Genomic DNA, 24,527 nt, shown 5'->3' with positions numbered 1-24,527 from the left:
GACTACAAGTTTGAAAAGTTAAAAAAAAAAAAAACATTCATCAGACCTCTGTAACGCACTGCCCTGCACAAGAAAGAAGACAATCTGTCCTTTTATAACAGAACTTCCTGTAAACAGTTTCTTGAGACATGCAGAGCAGTGAGTGATCATGGATCATGTTTCAGGTAGAACCCAGTGACAGTGTTTACAACAACATGTGTTAGCCTGGGTCCGGGCCTCTGAATCACTGCCCACATCTCTGATTTGCCCTTGTTCAAAGAAACAATTGACCAATCACTGGATACTGATTAGCCAGTGAAACAGAAATTGTCTAATGAGAAGACGATGTTAACTGAAATGGCACTTGAATCTGATTATCAGACTGAAATTGTAATGAGTAAACAGATGTTGTTATCAAGTATTTTTGTAGCACAGTCAAAGCCAGTTGTCGTCTTGCTCCACTGTATTGTATTGAGCTACAGAGGCAGAGCCGAGAACTCATACCTCCACCAATCACACCCAAAACTGCCTGGGTAGATGCACAGATCTCTGGGAGGAAAACCTGATCAAATTTATCAGAAAATATTGTTAAATATCCTGAATATGAAATCACAAAATTAATTTTGTCTTTATCTCTGAGTTTTACAAGCTGTGCAGCCAGAATCCACACAGCCTGTGTGAAATGTTAACCTTACACTACCAAGTAGACTTGCTACAATGGAATAAAAGCAAAATGGGAAATGGGAAGGAAAATGGTCTAATGAACATTAGGCTTGAAGCTGAGATGTCAGTCCAGCTGAAGCAAAAAAAAAAGCTCCTTATACTTGAAATGCCATTCACAGCATTTTTTTAGCACTTAATCCCTGTCCATGAATCCTGCAGTAAGCATGCTGCCGCCTCTCCACCTGCATTGCTGCATGACTTCTCTGACAGTGCATAAAGAATCTTTTGCTTCCCCACCCACCACAGCTTCTCCTACAGCTCCAGCTTTTTTTCTTTATTAAGCCTCGGCTTCCCGAATCTTCTTCACTCATCCCTCCTTCCCTCCCCCTCCTTCTCTCGTCTCTTCTCTCTGGCATGTCAACAAAGATATGAGTTTGTCTGCATTCTATCAGCCGCTACTAATGTGCATCTATATCTCCTAAATGTCATTATGGTGACTAAGGGACTAATTTGGTCTCACAGTGGTGTCAGTACCTCAGTCATCCACCCATCAGACCAACAGTAGCAATAATAAGATAACTTTACTCTTAACTCAGTAAACGATTGTCATTGTATCACTACCATCATCCATGTCCACAGGTAACTTCACGGTTTCTAATTGACTAATTAAACAACAAGATGATTCCCAGCATCAGAGCATAGACCTGAACTGTAGTAATTGTCAGTAAGCAAGCATTTCAGTGTTACCTGACCTGAATCAAACTGAAGGTCTTCCTCTCACACACAGAGAAAACACAATTACAGCACCTGAGCAAGTTCAAGTGATAATGTCAGGAGTCCCTAAAAGGCCACACTGGGAAAAATAGAAATACATCTAGGTTTCCTTGCAGCAATTATCCCAAAATTCTGCCCTGCACATACTAATCAGCATGTCTATAAGCGTGTCATAATGTGGTTGGTTTAAGTCACTGCCCCAAGTGAAGGAGTTCAAATATCAGGGAGTGAGGGCAAGATGGACACAAGATCAGTAGGTGCAGCATGAACCCTTACATAAGTGTTGCACCAGACTGTCATGGGGAAGAATGAGCTGAGCCTGAAAGCAAAGCTTTTGATTTACTGGTCAGTCCACATTCCAACCCACGCCGACAGTGTGATCGTGGGCTTTGGGTAGTGACTGAAACAATCCAGGATACCTGCGGCCAAAATAAGCTTTTGGTCTCGCTCTTAGAGACAAGGTGAGGAGTTCAGACATCCTGGAGGACCTTAGAGTATAGCCACTGCTCCTTCACTCTGACAGGAGTCAGCCGAGGTGGGTCAGGTAGTGTATCTAATAAGGGTGCCTTCAGGGCATCTCCCTGTGGAGATATCCCAGGCACATCCAGCTGGAAGGATTCCTTGGCATAGACCCAGAACATGCCGGAGTGATCACAGATCCCATCTGGCCTAAGATCCTGCCTCAGGATCCTTCATTAGGAGCTGGACAATGTGGCTGAGATGAAGGATGTATGAGCTACCATGCTTAGTTCGGACCCTAAAAAACCACATGGAGGGATGTTTATGTAATGAAAATATTTACAAAGCCACAATTATTGTCCAGCCACTCGGTAAATAAAACGTTCATAAAAAGACGTGGAACTGAGTCAGACTCCAGTCATGAATCTAATGACTGTTGACAGGACAGAACTAACCAAAGAGCACTGGGTGATTTAGCTCAAATCAAGCTTAATTGAAAGTAGTAAGTAGAAATTTAAAAAAAAAAACATGGCCAGGTAAACTGTTTGCAAACCTTTTTACTTTCCAGAATTAAATAAACATGCATGAATGATCATTTAAGTTAGCTCCAGGTTTACATGTTTGAGTGTGAAATAACAGACAGTACTTTGATTGTAGCATTAGCTGAAAATATGAATATTATTACACAGAGGTTTGGATTTATGCTAACAAAGATTTATAGACTATTACGCAATGAAATAATCCTGCTTTATATCATGTTTACAATATATTTCAGTATATTTCAGACACCATCAGGCCCATCTAAGAAGCCCCTGCATTATCTGCTGCCCCCGCCCCCTGCACTACCACAGCTGTGAAGGGTTTAAAAATGAAAAGGGAAACCACAAGGAATCTAAATTTATAATTAAAAATTAACAAGCACAAAAAGTTCCCATGGCCTTTTAGGGGCTCTGTAGATAATAGACTACAGGTGTAATAATATGAGTGAACATATTGGCACTGCAATACAGGTCCTGAAATAACCTCCCATGATTCATTACTGCTGTGTTCTTCCATTTTTTTTGCTGTAGTCCTGTGAGGATGACTGGTATGGGGAGGCTACAAACCACACTTTATATTACATTCATGTTGCGTAAAACTGAAATGTTTCCAAAAAGTTGACGAGTTTCAGTCCCAGATTCAGAACTTTGGGAAAACAGTAGTGATGTAACTCCTGGCCAGCTGGGGCTTATACGTCCTATTCTTAGTACCATACCTACCCCCACTTTGCAGTTGCAAGGATATAAACAGGTAATTTTCAATGTTATGATGCCTTTCAGTAAGATCCCTGATGTATTACCAGCTCCAGTGTTTCCATTTGCCAACATATATCGCAAGCTTTGTCACTCCCCTCTGCTAGCATTCAAATTTGAAGCATTTCTCTTCTCACCTTCCCCTGATACAGCAACATTAAAATTCAAAGCTTATTTTTAGTTGTGAGAGCCAGGTTTTTTTTTTTTTTTTTTTGCTTTGAAATCATTCAGTGTTCTAAGCAGAGGTGTCTGGGAAACACTTCCTACACGGCCACAGTAGAGACAGGTGTGTGTTGTGTGTTGGAGGATCGATGAGGAAATGAAACGTCAAGGCCTGGCTTTTACTGTGCACCTGCTGCCGTTACATTGTAGTCCCATCTACTGTCACACAATAAAAGCGGTCATTTCAGGGTTAGAACCAACCTGAACATCTAACACAAAACCGTCCAACTGAAAGTCTTAATATGTCTCAGTGCGTCTTAGATAATCATTAACATCATTTAATGTAAAAGCTGGTCTTACAGCTTATAATGATACTTATGATAATGGTAATTATGTTAGAAGTAAATATGACTTGTGGAAGTGTATGTACCCTAATATTATGATAATACTAATAATTAACTAAATGACATTATTAAACTAAGTACATATACAGGGCTTTCTGTAGTGGTGTGGGTCGAGGAGTGGCAGTTGTATGGTCAATCTGTCCACCACAGTCTGTACTGAAATATCTCAGCTGGGGATGATTCAGCATGAAATCTGGTACAGACATATTTGTTCCCCTCAGTATGAATCCGAATAACTTTGGCAATGTCTTAACTTTTCATGTAGCATCATCCCAAAACTTCCACTTGTCTTTGGTTCGTGACCAAATACCTGCAAATCTAAAAAGCATTCCCAGCAGCCTTAGTGGCGTTTAGTGCTGATTGTCAGATGTTAACATGCTAAATTAGGCACGGCAACCATAAACATGGCAATTTTGCTAGAAATAAGCAGTCAGAACAAAGGGAAGGGTAAAATCATTACCTAAACATCCATCACAGTTTACAGACCCATGTCTTCATTGACCCCTGACCATACTGTACTTACTGTAGTCGTTTTCCTGTGCAGTGATTATCACTGACTTTACAGGTGCACTCACTCTCATTTGTATTTCCACTTAAGACACAGCTTCTGGCCGACTGTCTGACCACTAGTTTTTCTTAGCCTGCAGCATCAGTCAAAGTTAAACTATGACAATAACAGTGATGTAGAGTGATTAGTCAAGTACAAAGGAAAGGCAGAGACACTGACACAGAAACCATTTGAAGAAGAAAATCAAAGAAAGCTTTGACTTTCCACAGAGAGGTGGCCTGTGGTTGATCTTGTCTCTGTCTCCGTCCTTGATGTATGCTGACTAACTACAGCGGAGGCTGAACCCAGACTTCTAATATTTTCCAAGTTGAGTTTTTAAAGTCAGTACTCAGCATGAAATAACACTGACTCATTGGTATTGATCAATAATGATATTGACCCTGAAAATAAATATTTTTGCTGTGGGGTTGTAAAAATCTTATTTGACCTTAATGCACTTTTAATCAAAGCCTCAATATAGATGTTCTCCAGCATCAAATACACGAGCAGCCACAGTGAAAAAATATTTCCCCTGAGTCCCTGTCTAACCGACCTGGCAGTTTGCCCCTGAATCTTCTTCCTCCCACTCCTTCTCCTCTTCCTCCTCCATCTTCTCCTCCTCTCCCAGCCCTATGCCTCCTCTACTCTCCTCCTCCTCCTCCTCCTCCTTTTCTTCATCGTGTTCTCCAGAGTTCCAGCCTCCACGGGAAGCCATCTGCATTTCAGAGCCTGCCGCTCCCCATGCCAGCAGACAATGCTGTTCTTGTATGAGCAGCAGCCAAAAAAGACACATTCTCTCCTCCACCACAGTAACATTTAGCCCACGCATGTACTCCCAAACTCACTGAGTGTTGTCAGTCATCGTTCAGCCAAGCATACTCTACGTACTACCAGCTACTGTTTCCCAGTTCTCAACTCCAGCATCATAACTTCTCACATTACATCAGATTTTTCTGCACTGAGAGTTAGAGTGGTAGAATTTGTAACCCCTCTCTTCTTTTAGTTAAACCAAGACAAAACCCTTAGAAAAGCCTCTGATCCACAGTGTAAGCTCCTCGTACTCATACTCCAGCCCACTGCTTAAATTACACTTTGTGAGTCAGATTTTTTCTTGACTGTGCTCTGCTAAGTTAAAAAAGCAAGGACTTCACTTACGCAACACAGCCGTCTGCATATTTAATGCAAACACAGTGCTGCTGCACTAATTCAGATGTCGTATAATGAGGGAAGATTTCGAAGGAAGAGAGCTAACATTAGGGGAGAATCCCTCCGTATTCTCCTCCAGCCCATTTGGTGCCTCAGCATCAGGATGTGATGGAAATGCTCCTGACAAGCAGCACAGTCCACATTAGGTGGATTTTTAATCCCTGTAGCCCAGCAGGAAACCCCAGATTCTCCAGAAAAATCAAGCTACATGCCTGAGGCACAGGCACTCAGTTTTTTACCCCGTTTCCAAGTGAACATGTTGCAGCCTAATTTAACTGTTACATCCAGTAACAGAGCTGGTATAATATCAGGTGATGCTATGTCGGCATCATGGAGCTTTGAGAAGACAAGCCAAACCAATCATTTGGTCTCAGAGTGTAGTAAAGATTTCCTGCAAGAGGTGATGAAAGTACGATTCAAGCAATGAATCATACAGAAGGCTCAACTTTCAGACATTCATAGCATTCATATTATTGCACTCATTTGTACACAGAAAGTGATGTGAGTGGATATGTGTGAAGAATCACAACGAATGATCCAGCGACACACTTTAGAGGACAGGCCCCGTCACAGATAATAATCTCTGCCTTGAAGTGGGTTTTTAGTTGTACATAAACAGGTGACAATGTAGCTGCAGAGTCTACACATGTAGCCGTTGTAGCTGACGGCTACCTCCTCAAAAACATTGGTACACATCAGAGCTGCGGCGGCGACAAAGATTCCACGTGGAGACTGCAAAGAACTGGGACTGGGACTGTTTGTTGGTACTGAAGACAACAGAAGCAGTTCCTTTTAGTAAGACACATCCAACAAAGACATCTCCTCTTCAAACCTCTGCATCACTGTTCTCTGTCACACTGAGTGACACGATGTAAAGTGCTGATTGCACAGAAACAGTCTCCTGTTCAGTGATGAGATGAGGAGTAGAAGTTGCGTGGATATAATTGCAGTTTTATATATATATATATATTGTATATATATATATAGTGTATATATATATATATAGTGTGAGAGAGAGAGAGAGAGAGATAGCAAATGTTAACACAACTTTATATAACTGTTATTGATGCTTTAACATTGTTTTTTTTTACATCCATGCCGATAAAGCAGCTTTGAGATTGAATTTGAACCGTAGTAAGTTAGTTGCTAATTCCTCACAGACTGAGCATAAATTAGACATAAATTCCATTCTCAGTATAACATAATGTTTTAGATGTTTTTAGTTCTGCTTACTGCTTCTGACAGCTGTTGCTTTCTATTCATTTATGTTCAAATGTAAATCAGCTTGCAGAGACTTGAGCCTTTCTTATGTTAGGTTCACCATGACCTTCAGTGAACATCAGGTTACTGCACTCAAAGTTACATCTTTATTATCTTTGCATGGGAATGCAGTTGTAAAAGCACATATAGAATTTAGATAAATATAAAAAATATAAAATGATACATAAAACCTCTGGCTCACATGAGGGTCTCCATAAACCAACCTAACAAAACTGGATTTAGACCAAAACCCTTGAGTTTACTCGTCAGTAATAACATCTTCTGAAACAGCACTGAGGCTTGATGACACTAAAACTCTCCTTATAGATCTCTGAAGACACCAAATACTAAAAAATACTACATATGACCTTAAATTAGAATTAACAACATTATCTAATTTAACATGTAGGACAAAGAACTAAAATTCAAAGAACATTTGACACCAGTTCTAATGAAGAGCTTTTAGGCAGCAGGACAGAAACAAACCTGCCTATGACTGTGGTTTAAACTGAGTTCAGAGCAGAAAAACACTTCCGCTCTCCGTCATATCGTCTAAAACAGGCTTCAGAGTGTGATGGGACAGTGAAATGTTACACAGGCTCGTCCATCCTGAGCAGCTCACTCACAGTTTGCACAGTACAAGCCAGGCCAGTCAAACATGGAATCAGCTCAGTGGTCCAGTGGCACCCTCCCCCTCCCCCTACCTCTCACACTCCCTCTCTTTACCCCTGCAGTTCGTCGTGTGCCTCCTCGTTTCTCCATCCCCCCCACCAATCACGAGGTGATGCCCGGCGGCAGTGTCAACCTGACCTGCGTGGCGGTCGGCGCTCCCATGCCTTATGTCAAGTGGATGACCGGTGAGGTGGAGCTGACCCGAGAGGATGAAATGCCAATTGGCCGCAACGTCCTGGAGCTCACCAACATTCGCCAGTCTGCCAACTACACCTGCGTGGCCATATCCTCCCTGGGCATGATCGAAACCACGGCCCAGATCACTGTCAAAGGTGAGAAACTGTGTGGAGAAACGTTTGCTGTTATTATTATTTTTCTATCCTTTTGTGGGTTATTTGAGATTTTTTTTTTTTGTGCCTTGTGATGCAGGCAAGTTCATTTTCAACCTTGGGAGCAGTGTGTGCGAATAAATATTCTAAACTCAAACTTCCTCTCACTAGCTTTTTTTTTTTTTTAAAAGCTTTCCGCCACATCTCACTGTCAGATTCAGCTGCAGCAGTATCAGTGGTTTTATGAAGCTTGGCTGGAGCTTTCTGTAACACACACTGCTTTACATTAGTCCAAGCTGCTGGCCAGCCACACAGGTGAAAACAACTAGTAGGTGCATATATCATCATATAAGCACTGTCAAGTGGAGTTTCAGCTTTGGATATCAACAGTGTCCTGGCTAAAGTTGATTTCCTATCACAATAAAATGGAAATGACCTTTGTCACTGGTTCTTTTCATAAAGACTGGATTGTCCCTGACCTCCTTAGGACAATGTTAGGACATGGCATCTGATTTCAGAAGACACCACTTTACTGCTCTGGGTTTGTGATGTTGGTCCTTTCTGTGAAAAAAAAAAAAAAAAGATACAACTAGTGATAAGTGAACAAATGCGTGTCTTTGTTTGTGTGTTAGTTTTTGTAATATGTGCGTCTCTGTGATCTCCTCAGCCCCTGTGAGACAGTGAGACAGAGGTCAGATACAGTGTGCATTGAAGATTTCCCTCCTGCACTCACTGACAGAGCAGTTCTTCATATCAATATTTGAAAATGTTTGGACAGCCTGACAAGAAGCTGCAGTACGAAAGGAGCATGTCCTTTACTGTTCTCAACAAAGTGATCTGCTGTTCCTAATCCTCTGTGTGACGGCCTCAGAAGAAGCTAAATGTATTTACATCAAGTCAAGTGTTGTTTTCCAGTTACACAGCGAGCACGGCAGTACAGTTAAGACAGCAAGAGAAGCATTTCCATTCACTGGGGGGTGGGGTGGGGGGGGGGGGGGGGTGTGGGGGGTGGGGGGGTTATCAAGACTGAGATTATTTAGTAAGATTTGGTCTTATAGGTCTTAGTTATAGGTCTTAGATGTACAGAGATTATGGATTTCAGGCTATAAGGAGCTCACAGAATGAACAGTGACTCTGATACAAAGTGTTAGTGCTGTAGATTCTCAGTAATCCCAGTGGAAAAACTCATGAAAGGTTTTCAGCTTCATTATTAGTTATCATGTATGTACAAAAAAAACCTCCTAAATAAACATTAGTATATTCTGTAAGGTATTATGGGTTTGGTAGAACATAATGATCTTAGATGACTAATAAAGGTGGACTGAAATTAGCACCAACACCTTCACAGTCATAATGCTGGTACACTGGTATATACCACCTCCAGAAAATAGCCATATGTGACACTGATAAAGGTTCCCTTCAACTGCCTGCAGTCAGAACGGAAACATTACAGTTTTAGACATAACTCAAGGTCTGTGTGACAAAGTTTATCTTAAGGTGGTGAGGGAGGTGACTGACTGAATCATGTTCTACCCTCGAGGCTTATCGTAGCTGTATGTGCTCGCTTCTGAGATCGTTCACCACTACAAACCCATATACTCGTCCACCTGACTCCTCTTGGCTGCTGCTGATAGCAGCTCTCGTACAGACTCGCTGCCCTTGACACTTCATGTATATGATGAACTGAAGCATGTACGCCAGGGAATACCAAAGAGACTTTGGGGCACATCAGATTCATTGTTGTACCAAAGTCAAACAGTAAACTCAGTGCTTGTTGTTGGCCTGTGGATACTATAGAGAGCCATGATGTCACAGCCAGGCTGGCCTCTGTAACTCTGTCACACAGAGTACAGTCTCTCTGAAAACAGGAAGCATGGCCCTGGGGTTTATTTTCTATATTCCAAGACAAATCAGCATATGCTGCAGCACTTTAAGATTTTCTAAAGTCATTTTTTTTTCATCATTTTAGTTGTGACCTCTGAGGTTTAACAGCTTTTACAGCTTTCACTCGTCCCCTGTCCTGCTGTTGGTACAGACATATCTGAGCTATCCACAGCCGCTGCACTCACACAGGGACTTCTGACTCTTCTGTCGAGTTGTGATGTTAAGCCTCCAAAGGTTTAGGGCTTATGGGAAATGTTTTTTGTTAAAGGCATTTAAAAAAAAAAAAAAATGGAATAGACAACAGTATTTAAAGAAACACTACCCCCTTATCTACACATATGAAGCGAGCCACATGACACACTGCTGAGAAAGGCTCTGTTCGAAGGGTGGATTTGTACTTATTAGCTTGGCAAGAAAAGTCTTAGTTTTGATCTCTTACCTATGAATCAGAACCAGTTCCAGCTCTCTGCTCCTGCTGACTGCAGACTTTAACAAGATTTGCTGCAGCAGTTTGGTTGATAATCAGGCTACTTTACCTGCTTGTTAGTGCTAATAATAGTTTTTTGTTTCATTGAAATTCATTTCTTTTCTCCAATGACTTTTATTAAGCAAAGAAACATCATTCACTGTCAGCCCTGCACTCATTTACCACTAATTTGCAGTAGCAGATGCATTTGGTAAAAGGTAATTCTACCCGGATTCTGTTTTTATACCTTTGGAAGAAAAGGTATCCTTAGTTTTCCTGTGGTATCTACTCCTGCCAGGGAAGGTATGGCTGATGTGCAACTCAATCACTTGGTTAAGGTTACAGAAAAATATTATTGAAGTTGTGGCTGCAGCTTTTCTTTATCTCAGCTGAGAAAGGACCAGACAAAGTTTCACACGTATATTTGACCATATTTTGGTAACTAGCCTCCCTGTTGTCTAACGCTGCTTCTCCTCCATATTTACCTGTAATAATCTATTTCACTAATTCTGTCCACATAACAACAGTCATGTCACACTCAGTAAAACTAGCATCAGTGAAATTTCCCACTTTCTCCACAGAGGCTTCCCATTAAAAGCCCTCTAGGGAGGCCTGCTGTAAACAAATATACCAGCAGCAAGAGAGAGACATAGTGTGGGAGTGTTTTCACTTTGGCGTTTAAACATCTGGAGGAAGTGTCAAGTTTAATAGACAGTAGCTTAACAGCATCACAGTAGAAGAGACTGGCAGTAATTTGTCAATAAGACTAGTGTTTTTGTTTGTGAGTATGACATGACTGTCATTGCAGTGATAGAAATAATGCTGTGGAACTGTGCATTAAGCAAAACCACAATCTGTCCTGGTCCATGCACAACTGTTGTAGTATCCTAAACCAAACAATATGTAGGACATAAGACATGAAGCCTGGTCTCCAGTGTTATTGTCCTAATGTCTGTACATGCAACCATCTATCCTGATTTCCTCCTTAAAATGTCTGTGCAGTATAAGATTCAGTATAAACCTTTCACGTCCTAAATGGGGAAAAATGTTGCCAGTGACACAATTTTATCATCCTAACGAGTTTCACTTAAAAAAAAATAATAGCAAATACATCTTCTCAAAGAATGTCAAAAAACATCACATGTAAAGTCAAAATAAACATTGAGGAAGATGACAACAACGCATGTAACATATAATTAAATTTAACGTATCACTTATACTCCAGTGGCATGAATTCATTTACTAAACACACTACATAAAGAAGTTCAGTGCCCCTTAAAATTACGTTATTATCCTTTTAAAGATGTAACATTTCAAAGAGCTCTTTTCTCATTGAGAGCCACACCACATTCAGGCTTTATAGTAACAGACTGATGAGAACACTGTGAGAATCTGCAGCTTCATTCAGCCACAGCCTGCTCAGGTTGACACGTCTTTACAGAAGAAGCAGCAGCACTGGATACACTGCATGATAATAAAGCAGATGTCAAGACTAGAGCAGTAAAGGGCTGCAGCTAAAAGCCTCTGGTTGCAGCCTGTGAGCATCTCTGCACACCCCACTGCTCTGCCTCTCACTCCAGCACATCCATTTGCACTCCGGCAGCACAAAGTCCAGACCACCACCATTTTTTTTTTTTCTAAATTCACATTACACATTCCATGATACAGTATGAGTTGCCTGTCTCGACTATATTATGTGGAGTGAAACAGTCAATTGAAGATGAATGAATTAACTGTGTTTTACTCCACATCAAGGCGACAACAGAACAATGAAAATGTCTTTTTGAAATTAGTATCATCAGTTGAAGCCATTTTTTTTTTCTCTTCTTTTATCTCTTTTACCATCCTTTGGCTTTAGACTGCAGGTTTGTAATAAAGTGAATTGAGTGACTTGACTGGGAGGCTCTGAGCTCACAGTGACACTGCAGGGTGAGTGGTATAGTGTATGCTGTATGAATTGACAGAATGAAGAAAACCGTTTTCCTTTTTCTGACCCTGTTGTACACATAGCTCTGCACCTTTTTATTACATTCATGTGGGTGAAATCATAGACTCTGACAGATGGAATGGAGAAATAAAAAAACACATTTTTGTGCACAAATCAATAAATCATGTTCTCAGATCGACTCGTGCACAGATTACGATTTCAAGATTTGTGTGCACAAATCATTGAATCTTGAATTTATAATGCTCTTGAATTTCTAATAAATAAATACAAATGAATATAAGAAGGTCATTGTTAACCTTTGACAAATGAAATAAAATAATTATGGAGGCCGAATGATTTGAAAAATTCTGTAACTTAGATTATAGAAATATAACATTTAACAATATTGTTTACAGCTTATGTTTAAAGATTGTTGAACAATGTTATTCGGGCAAAATCCAAAGTGAATCTAGTATTTTCACCAGCATTCTGATTAGGTTGTCCATGATCTGAGAACTGTCCATTTTGTATTGTATCAGTGTGAATACAGTGTGTCACATTACATAAAAAATGTTCCAGGTTATTGTGTGTTCTGCAGCCATGTATTGAGGAGAGTGTTAGCGGGAGACTACCAGCTGTTTTTTGCCTTTGAGCTGTCAGCAGACGCTGAATGAATTCCTTGATAATTATATCATTGTGTTTTCATATCTCTGCATTCTTTCTTTAACACAGCTGATTGTTCATTGGATGTCATTGTTTCCGTATTGCTCGCCAGCTGTGACAGCTGTCAGTTAGCTGCACTGTGTAACCTGCTGCAGTGAGAAATAAACACCATGAACAGTCTGATCCAAACAAGCAGCTTCGGTTTAATTCAAGTCACAGATACATGGATATACTTTTGCCTGTTAAACTGCATTGTGTTATCTGTCTGTCTTTCTGTCTAAGGCTTTAAACATATGTCAGCAGTCAGTTAGAATTATGTTCTGTTAAAGGACCAGTGTGCAGGGTTTATGGGGGTCTACTATCTGAACTGGAAGATAATATTCATAGTTGTGTATTCATTAGTGTATAATCACCTGAAACTAAGAATTGTTGTGTTTTCATGAGCTAGAATGAGCCCTTCATATCTGCACAGGGGGTGGGTTCTCTTCTACGGTGCCCTCCATATTTCTACAGTAGACCAGAATGATCAAACCAAGCACTGGCTCTAGAGAGGGGCCGTTCATGTTTTGATGTTACCTGAAAGCCACTGTAGGTTCTCCTACACACTTGAGAAGGGAGGGGTGAGGGGAGGGGCATTCAGTTGGTTCACAGTCTGCAACCTCACTGCTAGATGCCACTAAATCCTACACACTGGTACTTCAATTAATAAGAGTACAAATTAATTAAAGTTTTTTTTTTCCCATGATACCTGGTCAATAAATAAATAGTTTAGCTGTATCTTCAGGACAGTAGACTTTGCTGTGCAGTTGAATTACATATGTGCACATGTGATGATGTTCAGCTCTGACTCATGGATTTTGTGGGGGATTGGTGAGGGGGGGTTCATGTATACCCATATGCTTAGCAACATAATTGTTCAGCCTGCTGCTTGAACAGCTCCATGAGCTCAGAGCTTCAGCAGGTGTTTGTCCTGTCAGACCTTTATGTCAGAGAGATGAAAAAAGAAGAAGAAGACAAAGACTGTGGGGAGAGTCGTTTGTCTGACTATCTTGTCTGTCTCTGCTCTCTAACAGCACTGCCCAAGCCGCCCACCTCCCTCATTGTGACAGAAACCACAGCAACCAGTGTCACCCTGACCTGGGACTCTGGCAACCCAGAACCGGTGTCTTACTATGTGATCCAGTACCGTGCTAAAGTGTCTGACAACGGCTTCCAGGAAGTGGACGGAGTAGCCACCACACGATACAGCATCGGCGGCCTCAGCCCCTTTTCCGAATACGAGTTCCGTGTCATGGCCGTCAACAACGTCGGCCGGGGGCCCCCCAGTGGTATTGTGGACACCCGTACAAGTGAGCAAGCCCCCTCCTCACCTCCTCTTCACGTCCAGGCTCGCATGCTGAGTCCCAGCACCATGCTGGTCCAGTGGGAACCTCCGGAGGAACCCAACGGACAAATCCGGGGCTACAGGGTCTATTACAGCTCTGCTCACAACGCCCCGCTCAGCACCTGGCAGAAACACAACACAGATGACAGCCAGATCACCACCATTTCAGGCCTGACCTCAGACATCACCTACAGCCTGAGAGTGCTGGGCTTCACCTCTGTGGGAGACGGGCCTCCCTCAGATGTTCTGCAGATCAAAACCCAGCAGGGAGGTGAGAACACGCTGACTGTTTCACTGTAAAGCCGTGACACAAAAAGGTGAAGGTGTTACAGTCACACTGCATTTTAAGCAGCATGCTACTCTGTGGGTCAGGTTTCTGCTGGACAGCTTTGTGGCAACAGGAGCCAAGTCAGACAGTGATAGAAACATTATTCAGACCATTTACTTCAGTCTAAGTTGCGATGTCAAATTGAAGTCCTGTCTTCAGAATGTTTCTTAAAGCTGAATTAATTGGAGTTTTTTAGCCACTTGGATCCAGTGGAACAAGCTATTAACACAACACTGACATATTATCACCTTATACAGTTGATATGGCAACGTGTTAGCAAACAGTTGCCTAATTACACATCCAGCAGACACAAAGCAACATTAAGATTCATTTGGACTCGTGTTTGTGTCCAGCTGAGGAATGCACCTAACCTGTCTGGTGTGTTTGACCAGTGTGGTTCATATGGGCCGGTGAGAAAGCTGTCCATCAAACCACTGGACCGAGACCATTGGTCACGGTCGGCTTACAGGCTGACTGTTTTTCATTTGTGGCCCTAAAGCAAATGGGCCAACCACAGGATTCTGTGATATTATATATGTTGTTTTTTGCATTTCACAATTCAAAAACGAATCTTCTCTTAAATCCATCTTCTGATTGGGAACTGTTCAGGAAGCGATTTCTTTGACTTTGGCTCAAATTAACCAAGGTGCAGGTGTGAAAACATCCTGTGTCTAACGTCCACTCTCCTTTTAGCTCTGCTGTTGGTCTCCACCAATCCCTAAGGAAAAATAGCTGGCTCTTTTAGCAGAATGTTCCACATTCTTCACCACAATACTTGCAAACTCTAGCTGGATCCCAGTTCTATACTACACACTAAATGTGAGTAAGTTTTGAGCATGCAAGTGACAAAAGAAATGCTCATAACAGTCAGTACGCACAGTACAAAGCAATTCTCAGTGTGCTGCTGATGTACACAGTTATCTCACAATGCAATCGTCAAAAGAAACTGAAGGGCTGTAAATGTATTTGGTTGTATTGCATCTCTGCTGGTGGGGTCATTAGGGTCATTAACACCAGCAGCATGACATAATCAGCAATCATGTACACAGCTACATATAGCAATAAGTAATTACTATGCAAACAGAGAGTTGTGTAATTCAGACTGATGCCCGGCTGTTTGTATCAAGCTCCACATGTGCTTACGTTAAATGTGTGTTTCTGTAAAAAGTTATCGGCAGCAGCAGAACTGTCTGAGATACATTTAGTCACGCCGTGTTACACTCGCATCATTTCACAACTGCACAAAAACAGAGCTGTGATGTGAAACATTAGTCTGTCGGATATTCAACCGCTGAGGTGAACACGGTGGGTAAATTATTGTACAAGAATATTGAGGAGCATATACAATGTGTGTCTCAGGTCTCAGACATTTTATCCTCAAGGACGAAGTGGCTGACTGCATGTAGAAGAATAATATTAATAGTATTTCACTCACAGAGAGCCAGTTTTTCTGTGTTCTCAGCTTACTGTGCTTGGCTGGAAGAAACATGACATCACAGTAGAGCTGTAATAGAAGATAAAGCCACCCAGAGTCAGCTGACCCACTTTATTTATTTGTTGAATAGAGTTCAGCACCCTGCCAGGCTCACATAAATCATTTTGACTTAAATGCATATAGCAGAGTGTAGTAACTGCTATCAGGCAGAGAAGCACAGGCTGGTTCTACACATTGTAGCATCCATTAGCAGCCAGCTCTGACCTGTGTTTTTCTTCAGCAACACATCTCTGAATTCATTCCCTCAAATTAGTAAATGTAAAAGTTGAAGCTGGCTAATTAGACGTCTGCCCAGGTTGGAGCTGGGCAACACTCTGCTTGGCATTACTTTGGTTACTGAGCGCAAAGGACTATAAAATGGACTAATAAATGATAAAGGTGTAAAGATGTCCCACAGGTGGAATAAAAGTAAAGTGAGAGTGGGGAGATGTCCGTCAAGCACCGTCTCTACACATACCTACTGTCCTGGGTTCCAATTAGGTTTTTCTGACTCCAGTAACTGACAGAGATAGTAGTGAGCTGTAAAATGAGAAGTTTCAAGCAGCCAGGGAACAGTGGATTAAATCACAGTGTGGCTGGAATAATGAGGCTGTGGCTGGTCATGTTAGCATAACACGGCTCAGTAAATTCATGGGCGTGAGACACCTGTAAGTAAATTTGATTCTTGGTTTACTGACATCACCTTTGAGGATTTTAAGTAAATGACTTCCTTTATTCTTCCTCAGCTTGGTTTCTGTTGTGAATATTGATGAATATTGACTGTAGCATTTCATCCTATACCCTGCCTCTCTATGCTCAGACTCCCACTTCACCTCCTGACTGACTGATTACTTTGTATTTCCAGCTCTGAATACACCACTCACTCCCTGTCTCCCTGTCTCTTTCACCTCTTTGTCTCTGCCTCCAGTTCCAGCTCAGCCTTCTGGTTTTGAGGCCGAGGCTGAGCTGGATTCGCGGATCATGCTGTCATGGCTTTGGCCCGTCCAGGACCCTATCATTAGCTTTGAGCTGATCTACTGGGAGGCCAACAATCCCACAGACCAGGTAAACACCAGCTTGAAAACATTTTCCTTCCTCTGTGATAGTTTGATGGGATGGATTGTAGTTCTGTACTGTGTGTACTACACTAAATGAGTGTCTTTACTTGGCTTATTTAAAGGCTTTATATTTATGCATTCACGTTGTGTACAGTATATGTAATATGAGTGTGTGCTGTATATTCTACAGCTGATTGGCATGTTTTCCATTTATATCCCACAAACAGTCTCAGAACAAACAGGTCCATGTAATGGAGCCTAAGCTACACCTGCAGATTCAGACTGATTAAATGAGGAGCTTTATCTCAGGGAAACACATGAGAGGATTTTAGTTTAGGTGATTGTGTTGCTTTCTGATTGAGTTTTGTATGAAACCTCACATTATAATACTGTATCCAGTAGTTACAATATTCTGGAACAAGGGTCATTTGTGCGTGTGTGTGTGTTTATGCATGAGCATGCAATGTACCGTGGCCTCCATGGTCCCATGGTTTTAATCTCTCCGCAGCATCACGTCACGTTCGACCCCGCAGGCTCCTATGCAGTGGATGGTCTAAAGCCAGATACACTCTACATGTTTTCCCTGGCAGCCCGATCTGAGATGGGTTTAGGAGTCTTCACTCAGCCTATTGAGGCCAGGACTGCCCAATCCAGTGAGTACTACAGCCTGGTCTCAGTGGGAAAAAAAAAAGATCCATTACTGCCTTTTAGTTCTGGTCCTTTTTAAAATAACTTATTTCAAATAAACCAAGAGGAGTAAACATGAAGTCAGAAAAACCGACAGGTAAGTCAGTGATGTCATCAGGTGTGTGTGTGTGTGCACGAGAGCGTGTGACCCCCAATCCCCACATCACCTGTGTATTTATCCTGAGCTGAAATACTATAATTTGTAATTTATCTGTTTCATTTTATTGTGACTACATTTATTTATACCACTGTAAATTTATTTCATTTCATTTAATGACGTTCTTTTTGAATACAAAAAGACAAAATTACAGAAATTGATTTCACAGTAAGGGGTTAGATACAGTATCTGTTTTGTTTTATCCAACCAAACTGTACAGGAGACATATGGTTACTGTCAAAATGAAGCTGATTAATGTGCAAGTTCCACAAAACAGAGTGTGGACTTTTTCTAGAATTCCAGTGTCGCCTGTTAATATCAGATCTTAGCTAATATGAGTCGGCCTGAGGGCGGAGTACAGAGACAGACACTGTGTCTTCAGGCACAGTATTGAGTGCAGGTCACCTGCATTCTGACAGTGATCAGAGCCCAACACACAATCATTGTAGTTTTTTTTTTTTTTTTTTTTTTTTTTTTTTTGGAACCGTACTTTTATTTTTCATCATTCTAAAAGAAGAAAACGTTTGTGTCATCACAAATCATTTGTGATTTAGGAACCAGAGCAGTTAACACTCTAATCTGCCATTGAACTGTAGCTTAACTTTGCTCTTGTGATTTTCTTGTTGCATTTAGTTGATTCAAGCACACACACACACACACACACACACACACACATTAAACCGTGTGTGTTGCTGTTTTAGACTTTTCTCTACTTGGCATTTACAGTGTAATGTAAATACACTGTATATACATAGGTGTTTTACAAAGACAGATTGGAGATTCGGGGGCGTCATTGTTCTTTGTCATCTGTTTTACAAGTGTAAGTAGAGGTTTTCTTTTATCCGGCTCGTTGTAGCACTGACTCCCACCTGAGTGAGGGAGCAGAACCTCCTGCTGCGGCCCAGCCACTTGTGCGTGCTCACGCTATTATAACACAACAATATTACAGCAGACGAGCTGTGTGACTCACAGAACTGTGTAATTGCGAATCTCAAGAGTTTCAGGCTCGCAAAATGTAATCACCAGTGTGGCATTAATTATAAGGAGACTTTTTTTTTTCCAACATATGTCAGTCATGCTTGATCCTGCTGAACGTGCAGCTCAATTATAGAGTTCAAACACCAAGACAACAACAAAAGAACATGTCATTCTAAGGAGTTCTGTGTCAGGCTTCAAATCCATTGTTTCAGCCAAGCCACACTTCACAGGCAGGCTGGTTTTTGCTTGATATTTATAGGTGTTTGCTGCTTTCTGCTGCCTTGGCGTAATAAATCACCAGGTGTTGCACATTTTCACAAATAGTCTAATAAAAGGCTCGGAGCCAATACACCCAGCATATTATGATGTAAGACCAAGCAAACACAAACAGACGAGAGAAGCAGCTTTTATCAGGACTGTCATGTTCCTTCAAAATGAGTCTGTCATGCCGAACATGGAATAGAGTGAGCTGATGTGCGGGACTTTGATTTCTGCTGTTCGATCAGTGTTCCCCTACTGGCGCTAATGCTATTGAACACCTTTAATTCAGAGCTTGACTTAATATCTAGCATTGGATCTCTGCCTCTCCTGCACAACGCACAGACACGGACTGTAATATTTATGACAGCTCCCAGAAGGAATCTTACGCCCTCTTTCAGCTGCGTGTTTTACTTGTCAGGGGTGGAATCAGTGAGCCAGCCGTCACACTGCAAACAAAACACTTTAAACTAGTGCCTTTGATTTTCACTCTCATCAAAACTCCTCTGGCTGCCAAACCCACCATGTCAGGAAATTTGCTAAAAGGTCTAAAGACCCTGCCCACTGCTGTCATCTCCCTCCATTTGTCCCCCATGTTCTGTTTATTTACTGTACACATCTGGGTCTTGTCAGATTATAATTCTCATCACCTGTTTGTAGAAATGGCAAGCAGCTGTCACAAGGTAACAGGTTACTGTTTTCAGTATTTATTTATAAGTCAAAGAAAACCTATAAATTCTGAAAGGATTCAGACTGAAGTCCAACCCAGTGCAAGTACACTGCTCCTGACCAGCTCAGCTCAGCTCAGCCCTCAGAATCAAGCTGTGGTCCATAAGACTGCAGGCTGCAGTGGTTCAGTGGTGATGATGTAAGAGGATAGGGGGACACAGGTCATCCCATGGACCTCTTGTTAGAGAAGTCATATCACAGAGTCAAACAGCACCACAACATCCTGCTATACAGCTGTTGGCATGTTAAAGTTATGGCTGGTTAGTTTGGTTAAGCAGGGTTTTAATCCCCAGGAGCTGAAGAGGAGAGAAAGTTACTAAAATGTAAATAAATACAGGCTCAAAAAATGAGGCTGTAGCTTTTACAGGATCTTGTTCTCCTGCTTTTAATTTCTCCTGTGGTCGTATTAGTTCCCAGCCAGGCCTGTGTTCTGGTGTTAGCATCTCAGCATCAGATGAGCAGAAACATTTTTGAGTCCCTCCATTTTCACACAAGTCAAATGTCAGACTGAGCAGATGAAAATCTGTCTTTCCTCAGATTTAAATCTTGTTTTAAAATACGGGAGGAGCTGCAAGTTCACAGAAAAACAGGAGGTCATTGCAGCTTCAATTATTACTGGGGTGAGGGTGGAAAATCTCACTCATGCACGGGGTTAAAATCACTGACTAATGCAGGTTATGTTAAACTCACCCCCCGTCATCAGTCAGCAGCCAATCAGATGTAGACAAAGATGAATGTATGACAAACAACAATAATATTAATACTGTCTGATTAAAGAACAAAAACTTTTCAGAATTTTCTTTCTTCTGGATCAACTTTCAGTGCAGCCAGAATCTATTAAAATGAAACATTATGAGAAAGGAGAATCAGTCTTTGGTTGAACCTTGACTTTTCAGACAACCTGGTTAAATTCAGTTTTTGATATAGATTGTGATAAGAGGTTTATTTTCCTATAAATGAATACAACTGTCCTGTGAGACCAGGAGAGGCAGTATTTAGACGTCCCAGAGACATAACCTACTCTTTCAGTCCACTCAATCTGCCCCATTCAGCAACAAGGTTTCTTCTTTTTCTGTTAAAATATTAATTCCCTTTCTCTCGAAGCCACCTACCTCTACTCCATATTTTGGTATTTTCCATGACCTTGTTTCTATTTGCAACCTCTAATCGGCTGCAGTGCTTCTCCCACGCGTGGATCTCTGTCTCTCTGACCTATCACACCCCTATATTGATGTAACCAGAGGTTCTTGTGTGTGTGTGCGTGTGCGTGTGTGTGTGTGTGTCTGATGGAATTACGACTGTTCTTGTGCGTCTTCTTTCAACTTGTCGCAAGCACCTCTGCAGGAAGAGAGCAATCCAGCCTCCAACCCTGTTCAGAAAGTAACCTCGCTGCTAGATCAGAGGCAGGAGCAGCAGTCCCCTGAGTTATCTCTCCCACCTGCTCCACTCTCAGCTCAGCTGCTTGGTTTTGCTGTGTGTGTTTTGTTGTGTTCTGCTCTTGTGTACCATTGTGCAATCATGCATTCATCTGCAGTGTTCCTGTTTTGCTTTTCAGTTGGTGACACTTCACATTGTATTATACTGTATGTCTATGTGTGATTACTGTCATTTCACAGAAATGTAGCTACATTGTGAACTATCACTTTTTTTTTTTTTTTTTTTTGGTCTGCCCTCTGAACTGTGACGATCATTTGCAGAAGACGAGGACACACCAGCTATCACCTGTGTTGTTCAATGAAATACAACCATCCATTTAAAACCTATATTATATACAACTAATCTGATTATCAGTATGGTTTGTGGAAAACACAATGCTGCCCAAATTACTTTTTTTTTTTTTTTTATGGGGAAACATTTATATTTAGACACCTTGTTTAAGGACAGTTCTGGTTCATTTAAACTTGAACCTAATTTTCATTCTCGTGTCACTGGTTTAATCAGACAGACTGCAGACGAAAGCCCATGTTAGTCGAACATCTTTGGAAGAAAAAAACTAATCTAAGTAACAACATTTCTGCTTCAGCTATAAAAAATATGGCTCAAGTTTAAATTAAATGGAATTATCCTTTAAAGTCAGTGCTGGCTTGATGAATTCACTTCATTTCAATATTCAACCAAGACCACAGTCCCTCACAACCATAACTGTTTGTGTTCCACAAACTTGTGGGAGTTAGGGAATCCCAGTCACGAGTGTCAAAGTCCTGAGCTTTGAGTCCTAAGCATTAGCGCATGCTAATGCAGTGAAGTCATAGCCACTGAACATAAAATGGGCATAAGGTGTTTTTTTACAAAACATAATGGCAAAGCAAATTAGATCTAATGATCTGAACTAAATTTGTAGAGCACAGATTTGCCTGTTTACATTGTCAGACCCAATTTGAATATTTAGCCCGTTTCTGTAATACATCATCGCTCAGCAGTTCAGAGGGTCAGTTGCTCTGTCTTCCATTATCCATGCTTGACCACTGACCTCCCTCCTCCCCTCCCATCAGCCCCTTCAGCCCCTCCCCAGGACGTAGGCTTGCTCAGCCTCAGCTCCACCAGCATCAAGGTGAGATGGGTGGCACCGCCCGCAGGCAGCTGCCACGGGGAGGTAGTGAGCTACTCCCTAGCCTACCAGGCGGTCACAGGGGAGGACATGGAGCGCCACCAGGTGTCAGGGATTGGTGCTGATGTCACCAGCTATGTGCTGGAGGACCTGGAGAAGTGGACGGAGTATATGGTGTGGGTGAGGGCGCACAATGACATTGGGCCCGGCCCAGAGAGCCCCACAGCCCACATCAGAACCAAGGAAGATGGTATGTTGATGGTGTCGTGGGGAGCAACCTGGGCCTCTGTGAAATACTAACCCTCCAACACTCATTCTGCTGTCCTTCTGCTACAGCTGCTGCTGCTGCTGCTGCTTAGTCTCGCAAACTCTCACTAAATGTGGGATCTTCTGATAAATGGATCAGTTTCAAATTTGTGCACATTCCTAAAGAAACTTCACTTCCTGGTCATTCCTGGTGGGTTAGTCTGAACGTGGTTCAGGGTTTTGTTGGACTGTCTGGTGACTGGGTCGTGTAACTGCATAAACTTCTACACATAGCGGCTTTAAGCAATGTTATAATAACAATAAGACTAACCATTCTTCAATCTGATATTATTCTCAGTTTGACTTCTTGTTATATGGTCTTTTCACACACGCGTCACAGCACTCATTTCTTCACAGCACTTTGTGAGACTTTGGCTGCCACTGATCTCCTGCCTGTCTCTGGCTGCCAGTATGTCTGTCTGTTTCCCAGCATGATGACATGGCTTCACTCTGCTGGGCTTCTGCCCTTCTCAGCTAAGGTGTCTGGAGAATTGCCTGAGTGGCAACATGACATGCTCTTTCTCTGTCCTCGGTCATATAGCAGGTCTAAGGTGCTAGCTAAATGGCCAGTGTGGTTCAGTCCGGTGGGAGTTTCCGCCATTCGTAGCACACATTCGTTATCACTGTCACTGCTGAAGACAACTCAGAAGCAGAACGCAGCACAGCCCAGTGCTCAGCTATAAGTCTGACATCATTATAACAAATCCTTACAACAATCCTTTTTTTTTTTTTTTAATGAAGGCACAATTGGCCATATCATGACCAATGAGAGCAAAGAGTAATGGGCTCTTTTCTGGAGCCACTAGAGAAAATAAAAGTATCAAAGAGTATCAAAGGATAAATCCTGGACAATGTCATGGAGGCTTAGAAAGTATAGGAGCATAGCATGGAAGCTCTCCTCTCTGTTAAAGCTCCCTGTTCTGACCAGATCAGGCCTCTGACTGCTTCCTAATCAACTCCAGCTCTGTCTTTGACATCTCTCTGACTCCTTCCTTTCATTTACCTCTTAATCATTTCAGTCTCACAAATGTCTGGATCAGTGTGATTGGCTCATGTTCTTATTGTTTTGAATTGTCTGTGTTTGTATGGTAAGTATGAAAGGAAAATAACTTATAAATCAGATCGACCTGCTCTCTGTTTATTGATGCTGTATGTTAGAATGACTAAAGCTGAATCCTGGAATTGTTTAGTTATAAAGGCAAATCAAAATAGTGTGTCTGTCCCCACTCCAAAGCAGTGGTGGGTGGATGGTCATGAACATTTCCTCTAATTCCAGTGACAAGAATTCATTTATCAACTTGTGACAATAAGTTTTTGGGTTGTTTTGTTTGTTTGTTTGTTTGTTTTAAACCAAGTAAACACTATAGTTTTTCATGTAACCATGACCAAAACCTAATATCTAATCTTAATCCAATTATTTAAAGGAATACTCTAACATTTTGGAAAGTACGCTAATTTTCATATTCAGATTTGTTTACTTGTGCCATGCCATGTCTCTGGCTGTAGCTCAGATTGCCAAACACAGGTTTTGGTCTCTTTACATGTATGATGGTGCCAAACTTGGCAACCTCAGTGTGATGACAAGACTTCAGGAAGCTGCACACGGCCACTGAGTCCAGCAGTGAAATAGTTCCTGCTCCCAACTAAAACTTAAAACCAGATATTCAGACAGAGACTGGCTAGCTGTTTACCCTGCTGTCAGTCAAACTAGGCTAACCACATCCTCTTTAGCCTGACATGAATGTTGCTACACTTACATAGCATTTATAGATGTAGTAATATATAGTAATATAGTGGCATTATTAGTCAGTTTTACCCAAGCCTAAATATTTTTTGTAAATCTAACAAACCAACAAGCTTTTGTGTGTGTGTGTGTGTGTGTGTGTGCTTCAGCTGCCTGATTTAACCTTAAGCTTAATGTTTCACTTGCCAA

At 41.6% G+C, this 24,527-nt stretch overlaps 1 protein-coding gene across 7 annotated transcripts in view; it reads left to right on the top strand.

Annotated features, from left to right (window-relative positions):
* ptprfa (protein tyrosine phosphatase receptor type Fa) overlaps positions 1-24,527 on the top strand; it is a 225,811-nt gene that overhangs the window by 107,916 nt on the left and 93,368 nt on the right. For all 7 annotated transcript variants that reach the window (XM_041039769.1, XM_041039766.1, XM_041039768.1 and 4 more), the window contains exons 7-11: positions 7,481-7,750; positions 13,761-14,342; positions 16,802-16,938; positions 17,440-17,584; positions 22,233-22,538. In XM_041039769.1, coding sequence (XP_040895703.1) covers positions 7,481-7,750; positions 13,761-14,342; positions 16,802-16,938; positions 17,440-17,584; positions 22,233-22,538 — 1,440 coding nt within the window. The remainder of the gene's footprint in view (positions 1-7,480; positions 7,751-13,760; positions 14,343-16,801; positions 16,939-17,439; positions 17,585-22,232; positions 22,539-24,527) is intronic.

This window comes from Toxotes jaculatrix, chromosome 6 (assembly GCF_017976425.1).
Source record: "Toxotes jaculatrix isolate fToxJac2 chromosome 6, fToxJac2.pri, whole genome shotgun sequence".
NCBI lineage: Eukaryota > Metazoa > Chordata > Actinopteri > Toxotidae > Toxotes > Toxotes jaculatrix.
The sequence above is the reverse complement of the archived record's forward strand: the minus strand, read 5'-3'. Positions and strand labels throughout refer to the sequence as shown.